At 43.3% G+C, this 18,231-nt stretch overlaps 2 protein-coding genes across 2 annotated transcripts in view; both read right to left on the bottom strand.

Annotated features, from left to right (window-relative positions):
• Positions 1-10,572: 10,572 nt before the first annotated feature.
• B3GNT2 (UDP-GlcNAc:betaGal beta-1,3-N-acetylglucosaminyltransferase 2) lies at positions 10,573-13,017 on the bottom strand. Its single transcript, XM_035552865.2, has one exon. It carries the CDS (start codon positions 13,015-13,017, stop codon positions 11,824-11,826), a length of 1,194 nt encoding a protein of 397 aa, XP_035408758.1. The 3' UTR covers positions 10,573-11,823.
• COMMD1 (copper metabolism domain containing 1) overlaps positions 10,573-18,231 on the bottom strand; it is a 120,276-nt gene continuing 112,617 nt past the window's right edge. The window contains exon 4 of the mRNA XM_035552869.2: positions 10,573-13,026. The gene's annotated coding sequence lies outside the window, so the exon portion shown is untranslated. The remainder of the gene's footprint in view (positions 13,027-18,231) is intronic.

The raw sequence follows: 18,231 nt of genomic DNA, 5'->3' as shown, positions 1-18,231 counted from the left end.
TCCGTACACCTGCCTCCTCGAGAGAAGATCAGGAACACCTCCTGCTTCAGCAGGGCAACAGCGTCCATACAGTACGGACATCTTCAAACAGCAGGCTGCAGTGGGTGCTGAAGGGGAATCTCCCCTCCCTTCGGGCTGAATGCTCTTTTACGTCTGCTAACAACTTCATGCAAAGGAATCCAGCTGTTAGAAATCGCGGCCAAGCCAAAGAGCTGTCCCACGTCTGCCTTGTGATGCTTCCACGTGTCCCCAGAGCGGAGGTCAGGCCGGGGAACCAACAGCTTGCCTCAGCTGAGCGACTGCGTGCATCCCCAGACCAAGAAGAAAAATCCCACCTGGAGCAAGCCAGGGTGATGGTTTGTTAGAAAACAGCCTGGGCAAAGGTCACGGACCTTCATAGCTTTGGGAAAAAAATAAAAAGACAACTCTCAGCCAAAAAACTAAAATTTACTGGCATGCTAGCACCATTGGCTGGAAGGGAGGGGTTTAGAAATTATTATTTATTGAAATAACTCACTGGGACTTGATGTCAGCCCATAGGCTCATAGGAAATTGCAGCAAGAGTGGGAGATGTTGAACCCTTTCCTCTTTAGGAGGCTGAGTTTGCAGGATCCGTCCATCAGGGAAAGCTCGGCAGGGTCATGGCTGACCTTCAGTGCTGGCGCAGGCGGTGCGAGATGTCCCGGGTCACCAAGTCCTCCAGGGTTACGGGGGTAAAGAGCAAAGGGTTTGAGATCTCCCACTCTCACTGCAACCTCCCGCCCTTTCTGGCTTTTTAATAATTACATCTCTGCCTGCTGAAAAGCAGGGAGCCAGGCCAAGGAGCGGCACCAGAAGGAAGTTGGGAGAGTCAAAGCGTTACTGACGTAGACTCGATGTATCAGATTAACAGACGTGGGGGCGATAAGCATGTCCACTGCCGAGTGACACTGGCTTCCTCCCTTTCCCCACCGGGTTCTTCTTGGGCAAGAAGTCATCCGCAGAACCAGACTTGCTCTTGCCTGAAAAGCTTGAGTTTTTAGGACCAGCATTTGGGGGAGTTTCATCAAAATGAAGACAACAAAGTCTTGGTAAATGAGCACTGCCTACGTGCGATGGCTTGTTGTGAAAATGATGGAAATAATTATCTTCTGTGCAGTTATTACAGCGTTGGTGTTCCTGCACGTTAGCTACGCTGCCGGTAATTGCCAGGAATTTTGTATGCTGAGAGCAAAGATTTTCGGGCTGGCTCCTGACAAAACTACTGAACATGAACAAAGGAACCAGCAGCAGGTCGGCCCCGGGGTCCATCTGGCCGTACTCACCAGCAAACGACCAAGGAGAAGCAAGGACAAGACAAGCACGTAAGGTATTTGACCCAAAGTGCTCTCCTGCCTCCAACTGCTGGCAGCTCAGGGGACTTTGTAAGCCAGCCGCGATCTCTGCTCGGTGACACCCAGCACACAAACATACCACACTCCTGAAGCACATTCCTTTTTCAAGTGCTAGCCCAGTTCCCCCATGAGCCCAGGCAAATTTTAGCATCCAAAAACCCTAAGGCGAGGACCTGCACAGATCCATTGCCTGCGGTGTAAAACCCCACCACGTGTTGTGTCCCTGACCGCTACCGGCTTCCTTTGAAGACCCCCCCTTCTTGCTTTTCCAGGCCACTGCCCTCAGTCATTTCTTTCCAAATCCATCACAGCTGTTCCTAAGACAGAGCCTGTTCAATGTGATCTATTTCAGAACCTTTTGCTGGTTCTCCTCTATTTTTTTTAGAGGAGAAAGCCCAAACCGTGTGCACTAATGAGGATACAAACAAACCGTTGATTTAAGGTGTCATGAAGACGTACCCTACCCCTTTCCTCGTCACCTTCAACGTGTGATTGGCTTTGACCTCTACCCACAGCAACCTCAAGATCTTGCTACGGAGCAGAGCCAGGTTTCGTGACCTTTTCCCCTGCTGTGTCACCATCCTCCTATCTTCCTTCAAATCTACCTCCCACTGCCCCCAGCCTCCTGCAGACCTTCTGAACCACCCACCCCACCCCCGGCTGCCCGTGCCCACGTCACCATGCTCGGAACTGCATCTCACGATCAAGCTGTCCCATCGCACCACTCACCCTCTTCTCCAGACCAGTATGAGCGTGCCAGAGATCATCTTTGGTTCCCTAAAACATTGCCCTGCATTCAGCCACCTCAGACTGAAGATGGTCAGTGAGGACAGCCCAAACAGCAGGGCTAATTTCTGTAACAGAACATTTGGCTTTTCTCAAAAATGTATTTATTTGTTATTTTTTTCCTCCTCAGAGTACTACATGTGTGCCTGAGTGGTCAGGAACAAAATCTGTTCACCGATTTTTTACATGTATTTATATAGCATCAGCACCCTGGATCTGAGTTTCAGAGGTTATCCTTCTTTCCCCAAAAAATGTCAGCCCAGAAGGACATGATGCAGCTGGTAAGAGCACTGGGATCTTCGACTCTTTATCCTGTTCTTTAAATACCAGACTGTTTTCCCTCCAAAGATGTGTTTATAAAGATTTTCAAATCTTAACATGAACAAAAATTCCCCGGAGTACAGGCTGGCATCACACCACGCTATATATCATTATAAAAGACAAATTCCAGACACTGGGATATTCAGAGCAGACCAGAAATAAAAGGGAAGAAACACAGGGGGAATTTGAAGCGAAGTAGGTGGAAGGGATATTTAATATAATGTGTAAGAGACACATGCATTCAAGCAAACACTAAAACTAAGCCCATAAAGGATAACTCTACCAGTTTAGGCTAGCAGGCACTTTGGGAAGGCTGTAAAAAGGATGGAATGTAAAGATGCATCTTCTCTAGCAAACCTCCCACCTAGCAAAGAGCTTCAGGATTCCCTGAGCAGAAAGCCACGCTGGCACAGCAGCCTCTGGGCATGATGTTCTCCACAAGTCCCTCTATCCCTGTCTGACCTCTTTTCTACATTTGCCCTCCACAATCTCCGTCAGAAATCCACATCTCAGGTGTGTCCTGCCCTGTTTCGGATGAGGTACAACATCACGGCGCTGAATCCAACCAGGGCTTCCTCAGCAGCTTCCTTTGCTTCTCGGCGCAGGAGGCACGAGGATGTGGAGGGTTGCCCAACAGAAAATTAACAGGGAGTTTATTTCATCAAGTGCCCTTATTCTTTGGAGGCAGGGAAGGCAAAGGGCTGAATCATAAAGGTGGGGAATGAAGAACTCTTCTAGTTATTAACTACCATTAAAAATTTCAGTGCAAAACTCACCTGTGTAATTAGGCCGGTATTAATTACCCCAAGTGAATGATTCAGATCTCTATGGTAAACACTGGCTACGTACAACAAACACCCTAAAAAAGGGGAAATCCAAACCAGACCACCTGAGAACAAGCAAAAATAAACCAGGGGAAAGGGTGTTAGCTTCGTAACCTCCCAAGTGAAAGCAGAACCAGGAGGCCCACACTTTCTCCTACCCTAAAACATGCACAGATTGGGGAAAAAGCACGTGTGCACGTGAGAGGACCCTCACGTGCCCCTTGCAGGCGGTTCCAGCACAAAAAGCAGGATAAAGCATCAGACATCACCCCAGAGTTACGACGCTGTGTCTGTGCCAGTTCTTCCTCTCAAGACACGAGCACGTGTTTCACTTCTTCAGCAGGGAAATTTTCTAGCAGGCAGCTGCAGCTGCAATCTGCAGCATTGCTCAGGCAACACTCAAGAGCTAGGCCTGGAAAATATGACAAAGACTGCACAGCAAATAGTAGGAAATCAGTTCCAAAGTTAGAATGAAGATGAATGTTTTGAAAGTGTTTGAGATGCTTCAACCAGAGGTCCAAAGACAACTCCTTAATGCCCCTCTTGTGGCTCTCACTTTTTGGCAGATCTGAAACCAGTTTTCTCACACTTACTTAAAAATATTCTTTCACTTGTACCTAAGGTGGTTTCTTTTGCTTCACTGGAAGGAAGAAAGAACAGGAATTATGAAGAAGGAAGATTGAGCAGAATAAACGGATAATCAGCATCAGATAAGGACTGCTGACCTACCACATGAAGGTATAGTGCATGGAGGTAAAAGTTTGGTTCAATGCATCACATAATCACAGAATTGTAGAGGTTGGAAGGGACCTCCAGAGCTCATCGGGTCCAACCCCCTGCCAAAGCAGGTTCCTTAGAGCAGGTTGCCCAGGTAGGCATCCAGACAGGCCTTGAACATCTCCAGAGAAGGAGACTCCACAATCTCCCTGGACAGCCTGTCCCAGTGCTCCGTCACCCTCACCGTGAAGAAGTTCTTTTGCATGTTGGTGCGGAACTTCCTGTGCTCCATCTTGTGGCCATTGCCCCTTGTCCTGTCCCCACAAACCACTGCAAAGAGGTTGGCCAAATCCTTCTGTCTCCCACACTTAAGGTGTTTGTAAACATTAATAAGATCCCCTCTCAGTCTTCTTTTCTCCAGGCTGAACAGACCCAGGTGTCTCAGCCTTTCCTCATAGGGAAGATGCTCCAGGCCCCGTATCATCTTTGTGGCCCTCCACTGGACTCTCTCCAGGAGATCCCTGTCTTTTTTCGTACTGGGGAGCCCAGAACTGGACACAGTACTCCAGGTGAGGCCTGACTAGGACAGGGTAGAGGGGGAGGATCACCTCCTTTGACCTGCTGGCCACGCTCCTTTTAATGCACCCCAGGATCCCATTGGCCTTCTTGGCCACCAGGGCACACTGCTGGCTCATGGCCAGCCTGTTGTCCACCAATAATGATATATATATAACATGTAACAGGGAAAATGGAAGGTTTTGTTACTTAAAGATCATGTGGACATTGGGTTTGAATAATTTCACCTATGGCTGTACCCCACTGGGGATGGTGGGATGGTCCATTCCAAAAGGATGGATAGATGGCAAAATAAATATATCTTTCATGGTAAATCCACGTGCCGTATGGATTCTCATGGTAAATACCTCCATCCATGGATCTTTTCTTCTATGCCAAGAGCACTTCCATAGCACTTCAAGCTTTTAATGAGTAGGCACAAAGATACAGCAGAACAGTGATAATGCAATATGCGTACGTACCAGTTCTCACGATGCTGCTGCAGGCCTCACAGAACAAGTTATTTTGTAGAAATCCCATTTTGAGACCTGTGCTGCCAAGTCTGCTCTGAGAGCAAGAAACAAGTTTCTACTGCTAAAATCAACCCTTCGAGCTTTCAGGCATAGATGACTGGCTTTGATAAGGAAGGGGGTTTGCAATTGCGTCCACTCCAAATTGCGAGGGAGGGAGGAGACAGCTGACTGATGATCTTCTCATTCTTGGAGTGCCAGATACTGAATTTTCATACAGCACCTAATTATGTCGCAGAGCGCTTTGCCAGAGCATGCAGTGAAGTTCAAAAAAAAAAAAGAAAAAGAATGAGACGAATTCCTGGAACATAGCTTTGTTGCTTGTCACTAACCGCTGTGGTCCAGAGCTAGGCAGGGTTAAAGCCCTCCAAGCCACCAGAAGCCTTCTGTGTTTCTGCCGGTCCACAACACTTCAAGCACATGCTGTTGGCCACTTTCAGTGCCTGAAACAGAAGAGGGGCTTGGCAGACCACCCTAGCCTTGGTTTGACCAAATACAGCTCTCCCTAGCGCATGAACAAGTTGGAACAACCCAGGTTAAATTTCTGCAGAGAACTGGTGACAGCTCTAATAACAAGAGCAAATCCTCAGACCCATTCTGATGAGGAACCTGTATGAAAGGGCATCAGCAAACCAAGAACATTCAGCAATTCTGTCCTGAAACTCATCCAATTCCTAGATATTTTAAAGCTTTGCTTATGTGTAACTTCTGTGATAGTGATATTCATCATCATCCTCATCTAAACACCGTTAATATTTTTACCAAGCAACCAGGATTGTATCAAAGCCATGTAAGGAGGGATTTAAGAAGAATTCCCTGGCCTCCCTGACATTTGTTTTCAGTGGTCAGCAGCGAGTAAGGTGATGAATATTTTTATTTTTTCCACTCAGGTCTCTTGGGCAACTGCCAGATCTACTTCTAAAGCAGAAGCCTGTTTCCTCGCATACCAGAAGGACTGAATGGAAACAAAAGCAGACAAACTGCTTTGTTTTTACATCTTCTAAAACATTCCCTCACACTTCACACTGTGCATAACAATGAGCCCATCTTAGCAACAGGCTATTTGTTCCTTCAGCTTAGCTTACTATTTTCTACCCTGTTCCTTACCTGAAAGTTTTTGCAGTAACTCCACCGGGGCTTTTCGCCTTCTCCCCCTAATCATTTGTATGCCCGAATACAGGACAATAATAAATGCAAACACAGTGATGCAGATTTTAGATAAAGAAGAAAGAGGCAAGGATACTCTAGGTACACAAATGTTTTTATTTTCTTCAGTAATATTATTGAAGTGTAGTATTTCAAGTCCCAATGCAATTTTGGTCTAAAAGTGGCTATTTTAATCTCACCTGTATGCACAAGGTGAGTTTTCAACTTTGTTTTCTGTAAAGAGTTGACGTACATTGGCCTCCCTACCTGGCCAAGTAGTTATACACACCGAAAATAAACCCCACGCCTTCTCAACTCTATCACAACAGCTCACAATTTAGTGTTACAGAATACCAGGGGGGAAAAAAGGCAAAAAATGTAATGGAAACTTTAAGAAACTGAGTGATCCTGCAACTAAGAAAAAAGAAAAGCGGTGACTCAAATAATGACATTTTATTCTTGAAGTTGTAACTCAGATTTATTGTTCCAATGGAAGGCTTGTATTCTTAGCAGGAAGTCACAGGTTTTATGGAAGGGTTTCAAATGCTCATCAGATGTGTATTATGTATGCCATACCAGCAAGGATGCGTGAGCAGTGTCCCCAAAAAAGACAAGGTTCAGATCTTCACAATATAGTTGTCATTTCTGAAGGAAGTAGAGGCAGGAGAAGTATCAGTGGTGGTAGGAGTGGAGAAGGAATAAAAGATAACACATTTCAGCCACAAGAGGAAACATGTAAATGAATGAATCATGTACAACCCCCTCACACAGCAAAAAGCAGCGTTCAGTCAAGATTTAGCCTGAGGGATAGCAAAGGGGGACAAAAATAAGCTGCAACAAATACCAAACCACAGCACTTGGCTTTAAAGGCCAGCTTCAAAATCGGAAAGTTTACAGCTTGATGTGCAACAATGCACTTTTTGCCTCACTTACTCCACTGTTTGGAACAGTTTGAATTAGGCTATGATGGAAGCCAGTAATTTAAAAAAAAATAATCCCCAGAGAACATTGTCCAAATTCTTCCTTCCATCCAAGGGGTCTGTCACTGGACATGAACCCACAAAAGCATCAAGCAGCTTGAGACTACTCAGCCTGAGGAAGTCAAAATCCATCCACTAGAGGAGAAAATTGGTGAATCCGGAGAGTTCCTTCTGTTGTCCAGTAAATGCTGAGGTTTTCAAAGACGAACTAAAACAGCCCATAAATCTTTTGGAAGGGCTGCAGCAAACTCCCTGAGGTGCTGCTTAACCATCCCTCACCAGCCATCACTACTTTGAGAAAACTGGGCCACTACAAACATGATACTGCTGTGATTAGACTTTTAACAAACAAAGACCTGGTTTGAGCACAACAACAACAAAAAAAAGACTTGCTCAGTACTTCATCACACTTCACATTTGGAAATTTTGCTTAAATGTCTTAGTTGATGGCACACGGCTTATAATGCAATGTGCAACTACAGGAAAACAAGACATCAAAGTGTTCCTGAAAGGTTAAAATCAAAGAGCATCTCTTTGCAACCCTGTCTTCATCTGCGTTCCCTTCTTGAGAACACTACTAGCAGATGTCTCTTTTTGCACAGCGTGGAGCTTGTTGGCCGACACGGCTTCCAGAACTGAGCTTGTTTCACTAAGTTAGCACTCCTACTCCTGTTCTCACCTTCATCCAGCAACGAACTGGGCAACGGCTTTAAAAAGTTTCGGGAAGAGTTTGAAGAGAATTTAAAGAACGATGTTTTGTGCTTGTGCTGACTGGCATTCCTCTTTTCAGGCCTTCTCCACGCACTGTGACACGGATCCATTAAGCAGCTCTCCCTGCCCCACTTGCTTGCTAAGTTGGTTTCGTGATTATTATGTGAAAAGGAAATAGTTCAGCATAGACATGAACTCATTAGGATTGGTGCCCTCAGGCAAACACAGTTACAGTGGAAATCTTATGCATGAGGCATAATAAGCTGGAAGGGAAAAGGCCCAGTCTCAGGGAGTAAACTGTTTACTGCAAGCTAAGTCAGCACAACAGCAGCACAAGGTAAGAGCTGGATCGCTCATTACCACAAAAAAAAAAAATTACCTGCACAAATCTATGGTGACGGATCCTTGCTGAATTGCATTCCTAATGAAACAGCTTTATTAAGTTCTAGTCTGCATCTCTCTTGTGTTCTTCAGCCAAAACTCTTTCCAAGTTTGGCTTTCAGCACTTCTAACCGTACACTGGAAAACAAAAAGGATTTTCAAGGATTCTCTTATCATCAATCCAGTCAAGTACAACATTTCACTCAAGCCTACATAAAAATAAAAATAAAATAATGGGGGCAGGGGGTGGAATCCAAGTGTAAGGGCAAACATTTTCCCCAAGTCAAAGACCTGCAGAAAACTTATTTGGAAAAAAAGGGACTGCTGCCTCTATAAGATAAACACTGCAGTTTGTATATTAATTACAGCTCACTTACCTTTCTCATCCAAATGCCTGTTACAACCTCCTCCTGGCTGGATTGGGAAGTAAAGGCCTGAGCCTTCACACAAACATGCTGATGGATTCTAATGGCCCATCCTGATGCTACGTCAGTCAATCACAGGAGCACTTCATTTCCCTGCTGTATTCCAGTAACAGACTTCATCCACATCTAACCACCTCTAAAAACCTCTCATTTCAGTTTTCAAATACCACTATTCCAGTTATTCTCATTGCAATCAAATTTTCTTGCACCTTTATCTTGACTTTCCTCCTCCTTAAGTTTAAAAACTTAAAAAAAATATATATCCATATCTATCCATATCTCTGCACTTCCCAGATCTCTTCTCAGTAATAAATTCCAAACGTCATAGATGTATGTAATACCCTACCAGTAATCATCAGTTCTTACTATTTTCTCAACTTTAAGTTACTTCATAGGAAACCAGTGCATATTTAAAAAAAATAAATCCCTCCTCACTTTTCTTTTGAAGTACGCTCTATCTTCTGTTCCGAGATGTCCCCGAATCCCCACACCCCCAATGATACACCCTAGCGGACACCCCCATTTCATTTGGTTGCAGCCCATTTCCTTATCTTTGTTCTTATTTCATTTACTCCAGACTCTTATTCTTTGTCAGGACAATTCCTTTCCCCATGGGAGCGGACTGGCAGCCCAAGAGGGCAGTACAGTCACAGGCTTCTCCACGCCCAGGGTAAACAAGGGCAGTGAGCCCGGCTCCCTCCCCACTGTTTTTATTTACCTATTAGCTCACTGGGTCCACCCGCTCGGCCTTCTCCTCCCCTCCCTCTTCCCTGCTCGTGTCACTCAGAAGGCAGGCAGATGCTTTCTCTCAGTGCTTCCCTTGGCACGTATTGCTCAGCCTGTTTTTTCTTATTCTCAGTTGTGTCCTGTATAAGATGGCTTTTCTGTTCATCTCATGGTTATGGAATGGTATAAACAATGTTGGCACCCCACAGATCCCACCCATTTCACTAACAGGTTAGTATCACAGGTGCACTCCACCCCATCTTACTCATTCTTCCCTGGAATTCATCCCCAAATTTGCTGCTCACCTGCTTACCCTCTTCTTTCTCTCTACCCCACACTGCCCTCCTTTTCTTCTCTCCAGTCCACGAAGACTCTTAACATCTCTACTTGCATTCTCCATCACCTGTGTAACTTTTCTTTCCCTTGGCCCAAACTCCTGACAAAAATCACACTGGTATTTGGAAAGAAACAGGGTGCCTAGCATGGGTAGGAAGGCGAGTAGGAAGTAACACACGCACACTAAAATCTGCAGCTTCCAGAGAGGCGTAATTCCTCTAGAGTGACAAGGAACTGGGGCCAAACCCCATGGCACAATACCAGAGCGTAGTCCGTCTGTCTGTCCCAGGGTTGGCAGTGAATACCTACAGAAGTGAGAGGTGTAACACCAGAAAAACTTACCCCTCAACCAGGCAACAAGAAGAAAATCCCACGTCAAGATAAAGGAAGGAGCAAGAAAACAGGTCAAGAAACCCGAAGAGGTACAGTTACCGAGTTATTTTAAACAGAAACTAAACTGTAAGCCATCCGAGGTACTCCTCAGCTCCTTTCATTGGAGGAATGGCATTGCCATATGGGTATCAATGATTTTTGCATGTACTGTTTTTCCTAGGGCACCTGATGTTCCCTTACCCTTGCAAGAGCTGCCATCCCTTGCAGCATCCAACAAATCCATCCACAAGTGCAGCAACATTTTCTTGATAATACCCAAGCGTTAAAGTTGCTGAATTAAGCCTGTTAACTCCCAAAATGTGTTACTGAATGCTACAGTGTGATTGCACTAGGCCAACACTGCATCTCAAATGAAGCATTACACGACATTTAAATCACATTTTATTTTTCAAATTCAAAAATAACAATTAGCTTTATTTAACATGTTACACATCTCACAGGTTTAAAATATCATGCTCTATTTAAATATCTGAGTGACAACACTATACAAATAAAATGTTACACAAAATATATTTAAGAAAATGTTTTGGTCTTCAATCTGAACAATAAATAGACAGGCACTTCTACATATACAAAGGAAGCAATCACTATTTAGAATAGCTCTTATAAGCAAGATGTGGAAATACAGAAGAAAATCTGAACTTTGAGAACATGTTTAACTCTAGATGAGACATCATGCAACTTCAAAGTTTGTTTCAAAATCCAAACCTCTCAGGAACTGCAATCCTAGACTCGCTACTGCTTTACAGGAGATCCAAACTGTGCTCTCACAAGCAATGTGCAATTTCAGTTATTTTTATCAAATCAGCTACCTGATCACTTTTAGTGCCAAAACAGAAATCAAGGACTGACCAGAGTAGCTTTTCACATAAATACCACGAGTTACAAGTCAGCTTTACCTTACGTATAAAGCTCAGAGTGGGCAGCAGCAGAATTGTACCTACTGCCCAGCCCCAAACAAAACCTGCTCTGCCTTTCCCTTGTATGTTCAGCTCTTTTACAGGGTGTTTGGAACCACATTACGCTCTTTTCATGTTAAAAAAGACAAAACACCAAAAACACATTATCTAATAAAAGAGTAAATCCTTCAGACACAGGCACACTTTGCACAAAAGGAGAAAATACTGCTTGGGGTGCATAAAAGACTGAAAACTAAGTTAAAAAATCAAGTCTCGTGTTTCATACTTAAAGCAAAAACTACATTCCCCCAATTTGTGAGTTGTTCATTTACAGTGGTTTCCACACAGCCCCACACCAACACTACTCAAGGAAAAAAAATATCTTCCACCATCACAATTAATGAAAGATGCTCTGTAGTATGCAATCACTGCTTCCAATACAGGTAACCAATCACTGGCAGCAAGCCACATCCTTCAAGTCCTTTTTAAAATTTAGATAGATACTGAGACATAATGACCACCAGTACAGTGGAAAAATCAGGACCAAGTCTTGGTGCCATCCCCTCCAATTTTAGTATTATTGTCACTTTCAAAAGTACAGGAAGAAATTTCCAGAGAAAATTTGAAAAGAACTATTAAACAGAGCTTCAATGGTTCACCAAGAAAGTCAGACCCAAACCTGGGAAGTTATGTGTATTTAAGACACTTATGCACATTACTTTAGCAATTTAAGTGTGGATCTTGCAAGCGTGTCCAAATCTTAATCATTTCTTGAGGTTTTCTACTATGCACTAACATTAAGTTTGTGTAGGAACATATGTTATTTCTGTATTTCTCTTCAATGTCGAATGTTTTGAAACCTTTGTGTTTTTCCGGAGCCAGCCCAAGCTTCTGAAGGCACATTCCAGTATAAACGTCATCAATAGGATACAGGAGTACCTGGTCGGACGCATTATTCAGTCTTAATGCCAGATCACCAGAGTACAGAAACCCACCGCCTCCTGCGTACGGAGGATACGAACCTTCATAAACACTTTCTGGGATGTAGTACTTCAATTTCTTTTCCCTGTGAGGTCCAGCATCTTTGATCACATCACCTATGAATAAGTCTTTGGCTTTGTCCTTTGATAAGCTCTTCAAGTAATCCAGGATCTGATGGGTATTCACAAAAACATCGTCATCGCCCTTAAAAATAAACTGGACATCTGCGCAACTGCTGCTCACCCACTTGAGAAACAGCACCTCTTTCAGAGTTAAATTGAAGAAAGTGTCTCTGTAGTTCCAGAGCAGAATGTCTTGGTGGGTTTCACTCTCAAATTTTATCATGTCTGAAAGGTCAGGAAAATTATCCTCTGGTGGGGTCTGCCCAAGGAGGAAGACCCTTCTGACTGTTATATCTCCTGATTCTATTTCCTTCCCCCAGGATTCCCTAATTGCTTGCCTTCTATCAAAGTGTGGTATAAGTGACTTAATAGCCAGCAGCAGGAAAGGTTTATGTTTGCACTTGTTTGGCTGATCCATTAGTAATGAGTAATTTCTACATCTCAAATAAAGCAGGAAGTCTTTGAATCTTTCTGGCAAGTTTGCAAAGTCACTAACCTCTGAAGTCACCCATGGGTCAGGGTCACAGGAACTGAGAACACTCGCGTTAGAAATTAAGTTCTCTTCCACAGTCATATTGGAAAGCAAAGTCAGAATCGGGTTGTACAGCAGTTCGAGCTTCTGTTGCTGCTTGTTCCAATAAGCTTTGTGAGGAGTGTATTTCCTCCAGAATTTGCTGCGTGGTATAATAACACGGCCTTTTGCATTCTTCTCTTGGCTGCCACTTTTGGAGACTTCCACAATCACATAGATAAAAATGTTTACCATCATCAGAATTCCCAGCAGCTTTAATCTTCTGCGTCCAACACTCATTTCTCATATCTGGAAAGAGAAAAACAGATTTTTAGCTTTCTTCCTATCAAGTTCTTGATTTCATGAAAATGCAGCTACTTTCAGATGAAGAACAAGCGAGATGGCAGCCTGAAGACAGAGGTCACCTATACACAACAAAAGCAAAACCTCATCGACCTCTAATACAAGCACACCTGCAGCTAGTCAGGATTTGGGGTTCCACAGACCAAAAAAATGCTGATAAGAACATAAAAATTTCCATTTCCTAATTAGGAATTTTACATGGCATTTTACAGTGTCTAGATTAGCAAGCACATTTTGATCCTCACTTAAGTCTCCTTGAATTTTTTAACTGTACAGTAATTAGAATCTGAGCCCTCAGCTTGGCAAAGGCAGGCAGAGAAACTTTTTTTTTGCAAGCAAGGTGAGCTTAAGGGTACAGAATGAATTGCTGTATAATAAGGTCAGTTATTTTTAAAATAAGTTCCAAGCTTTTATACTTGTATTTTTATACCTTCCAACTACAGAATAGGCAGAGCTGAATTTTAAAGCATAAAGTTTGTTTCTAGCCATTTCACTTGGCTGCTCCTTGGGAGAGAGGCTGACAAAACTGACCAGCTGCACTGCTGCTATTCACATCTCTGCATACAGGAGATACAATGAATTTTGAATTTTTTCTTCAACTGGAAAAGAGAGTGAATGGCGGCAGAAAATGAAGTGCAATTATTTCTAGGAAAGAAAAAGCAACTGAAGAGAAATTAAATAAGCAGAGGTTTCTGATATACGTAAGACCAGGAATAATAGCAAGTGTTGTAGCTCTTAGTTGTAGCAAAAGATATATGGAAATCTGTCTCCACTTCTTACTGAGAGCGCAAATGGATCAACCCCTCTCTCTTCCACAGTTATCAGAACGGAAGGCGTACCATGAAGCAACCCCAAAACCGAGTTCCTCTACAGCAACACTTACCCAGCTGTTTACCAGCCTAGAGGGCTACAGAACCAATGTACAAGCTACACGAAAACTCAAACCATTCTAAATTTGGATGTCAGACTAGAAAATAACTCGGGATGAGTAAGAGTTAGACTACATTTCAGGTATATAGGGAACTCTGTCAAAGCAGTTTTCATTTACCTGAAGTACAATTACAGCAAGACCATAAAAAATGAAATAAAGAACACAAGCCCAGTTGTAAATGCTAGCTCAGAAGGCAGGACAATAGCAGTCACGAAGGTATACTTGATTACGTGTGCACAGTGTGCTTCTCTTCACCTTTTACTTATTTCCACATCACCAGAGACCTGGGCTATAATGACCCTTGGTCTCTCCTGGTTTTAAGTCTTCTACTCAGCAAGCGAAACACAACTTTCAGTAAGATAGCAGCAGGTAAATCATCAGTGATCCTTTTTTCACCACTGAATTGTCACTAAATCCAAAGGGAGAGTATTACTGAATTTAAATATTTGAAAAGGCAAAACCAAAAAACCCTCCTAGAAAGCAGGAATCGTCCAGAGAAAAATCCCTATTCTTCCTTTATTTGATCTCCTGTAGCATCTGCATATCGATCTTCAGATATGCTCTTGTGGGCTAACATTAACTACTTTCTTTAATGTCCTGCTCTCAACCAGTTGTGAAGCCTGCTGTTCAAAGTTTAGTTTTCTTCCATACCTCAAAGACACAAACATATTTATGGCCAGTGCCATCATTTAAGCCAAACAGCTGAACGGTCAGAAAGCAGTGGCAGCCTCAACTAAAACCAGAGACCATCATCTACTATTTTTCTCCTCTTCCCATTCAGTACACACACACACACACATACTGGAGAAGCAGCTGCCTGCATTTCGTACCACTCCATGCAGCTCAGCATGCATATCAGTGCTCATTTACCTTGTCCTTAGGTGTTTCTATAGCACCCCTCACTAGAAAAACAAGTGACGCGGTACTTTACCTGTGATCCCTGTACTCCAGGGACAACAGGGTGAGAAGCTCCCCCAGAAACAGCAAACACACAGGACTGTCAAGAGCTCAGTCAGAGCCTGATTTTCCAGAATATGTAGCGCTGTGCAGCTGATCTGGTCACAGCCCCCAGCCACTAAGCTCCGCGCGTTTAACACTTTTGCAATTCATCTTCTGGATGCTTGAGCTGAGAGTGTTCAGAACACCACTTGCACAGACTATTTCAGCGATGTAACAAAACCCTTTACATCTCAAAGTCTTTACGGTAAGCATTCAGATTATGTAACTACAAGATCTTCTTTCATTTTCTTTTTTTCACTTGTAGCCCTGCAGCAAATGGGACATGGATCCTACACAGAAAAATCTCCATTAGTTAGACTCGGTTGTATGTTTCATCAGAAAAAACACCAATCTAGCAAAATCAGCGTAGCTCCATCAAATAATGCACTGTAAGTGCTGCCAGTCCCACATATGAGCACACTTCCAGTATCAGTCTCATTTTGTGAAAGTTATCAAACAATGCTGATTAATATTTCTGAGAAAAGATAGGTAACATTCAGTATCAATACGAGAAAGACTTAAGTTATGTAAGACTTGATCATCTATCAACAATTTTGCATAACAGCATTCTGTTCTGTAATTAAAAGCTGTCTACACGAGGTTTTTATCGATGCATTCAAATAATATACATATTATGAATACTAAGCCAAAAATAAAGGCTACCCACAAAAAGGGACAAGAAGTGCTTTGTTAAAAAGGTGATCATCTTCTAAAAAAGGAAAAAAACATAACACCAAAGAGGGGTTGTGCTAAACCCTAGCTCATAGCATCAGATTGACTTCTTGAACTGAAAGCAATAGAATGAACCCAACTATTTCTATATATAAAGATGGAATCTCAAACTCCACCGTTAGTATAAGCTTCTATCATCATATCTCAAGACATGAGTGATAAGGGAATGCCCGTTAGACAATTTCATATCGAGGAAATGGGATTTATTACAATATACAATATTACAGTCCTCATCATAATGGGAGAGGTAGCTTTTTTTTTGTATTGTCGTCGGTGGTTTTCATTTTTCAGCCCATGTCTCAAGGCAGTTCTCTGTTCCTCATCTGCTTTGCTGACGCTGCAGTGGTCGACTGAAGCACCAGCACAGGGGAGGTTCTGTGCTCTGGGCAGCCTGCTAAGGAGCAGCATCGTGGAGCACACGACAGCGCCCATTTCCAACTTACGGCTTAGCGGCAGCCATCTGGACAGATCACAAGATATTTTCCTATTCCAGTAATAGCTTCTATCACCATTTGTATTACAAAATTTCCAGCTGCCTTTCCTTTGACTGATGAGACTGGGAGATCTGTTAAGGAAGCCAAAAACAAACTAGAAGGGATTCAGTTCATACTTAAATCCGTCCAACAAAACTGATGCAAGAACTCATTGAAGAACCAAGATGAGCAGTACACAAAGCAACACTACTTGAAAAATTCCTGCTGCTTTTTGTCTTAAAAAATAGGAAATGCTCCTGCACATAGCTCACTAACGTAAAAAGTAAAATGAGCAAATACTATGTACCAGTAAAGCAAATCACAGTACAGAACCTCAGGAACAAGAAGCCCTACAAAACCTTGTTCCAGCTTTGGCTAGGAAGGTGAAAAGACACCTACTTTCAACGGTGATCTGACTCACAGGTTTTCAATGTCTGCTTCCCACTTCTCAGCTAGAGCAATCTGAAGACAGCTCTAGCAATCAGCTCAAGTTTGTACAACTCCCCACACTTCTGCTTACACAACTTCCAGCTGCACAGCTGTGTGTCACTGCCACTGCACACAAAGTCCATTTGTTCACCGCCCTTAGAAAGCGACCATGTGACAAGAAAAATGGGTTAACGTTAACCATACTTGGGATGAACCAAGGGCCCGCTACAAAGACAGTATTTGGGGAGATTTATTCTGCATAAATGGGGGGAGGGGGGGAAGGGAATTTGCCTTCTTCAGCTCTACTCCGCTGCAGTCAAACTAAGGTACTGATGGAAGGAAATTTGCGGAGCCACAAGGGAGCACTGGGATCAAGAGGTGGATGAAAAAGCGGAACATGGGAAGAAAGCAGCACCTCTGTGGGACCAGGTAGTGATCCACACACCCAAGAATTACACAAGACACTTTCCTGGAAGCAAGCATTCTGACAAACAGCGCCACGATAACCCGTGACAAAAGGGCTAAGTCTAGAGGAAGCTACACTTAAGGTCAAAACAAGTCTATCAAAGTGCACGCTATGGCCCCACGTGATTCATCAGTTTGACAGTCTCACACTGGACTTAGGATCCTACAGATGAGTTCTGATGAGCCCTGGTACAGCACTCCGTTTTCTGTAATGACCTCATGCAGTTAACATGTGAAACACATGATGAAAATAGTTTTAAACCCTGATAGCAAGACATCGCTACGCACAAAAACAAGCCAAGACCTCTACTGAGGTTTAGCTGTAGGAAACAAAAAAGGTATGAGGAAGAGAGGCAGGTGTTGCCAAAACAATCATCTCTAGGAGAGAGACAATGAAGCCCAACGGACTCGGAGGGTGCACTAACTGGTCCTAACTAACACGCACCTGTACCTGCAGACACATAACTAACACACACCTGGGTGCAACCCCATATAATGCATCCAAATTCTGTAGAGTTGGAACGCGCTTCCACATCCAGATGTTGTCCTACTTCAAGGCAGGACAGGAAGGTGCTCTGTTGGGAATGCCATCATAACCAAGGACATGGCCGCAAGAAACCAAGCGGAAGAGGGGAACATTTTGACAGCCGATCCTAACAATTTTACCAGTGAAGGAAGCAACTATAAAAAGTTTTCGTCAAAAGTCAGACCAAGCGTGTACCTAACTTAGTTCATTCTGCATACACCCAACAAAACACCCACTGACTGTTAAAAATAACATGTAAGTAGCTAATCCTCTGGTAACTGAGATACCATACGTCAGCTCCAGGAACACCACTTTCAGAATGAGTAGAACTTTCTTTTATTACAAGTTTCTTATTAGCAACCCTTGTATTGAAGAGCCCTATGTTCAAACACAAAATACTGACCCTGTTTGCTGATTATTACTGATGTTTAAGTTGTGAGCAGTGCAGCCTCCTACTAAGATGCCCCACTGCTGTACGCTGAAGCTTCCTTGGCAGCTCTCTACAGACTATCGTCAGTCTCTGTACAGAAATGAGCACCCAAGTTCCCCCTTGCAATGGCATTAAAAGCATAATTGTAACAGAAAATAGAACAGGC

This window comes from Cygnus atratus, chromosome 3 (genome assembly GCF_013377495.2).
Source record: "Cygnus atratus isolate AKBS03 ecotype Queensland, Australia chromosome 3, CAtr_DNAZoo_HiC_assembly, whole genome shotgun sequence".
NCBI classification, from domain to species: domain Eukaryota; kingdom Metazoa; phylum Chordata; class Aves; order Anseriformes; family Anatidae; genus Cygnus; species Cygnus atratus.
The sequence above is the reverse complement of the archived record's forward strand: the minus strand, read 5'-3'. Positions and strand labels throughout refer to the sequence as shown.

Excerpts from the sequence above, each read along its gene's own strand:
- B3GNT2 (XM_035552865.2), bottom strand. The coding sequence starts at position 13,017 with ATGAGTGTTGGACGCAGAAGATTAAAGCTGCTGGGAATTCTGATGATG.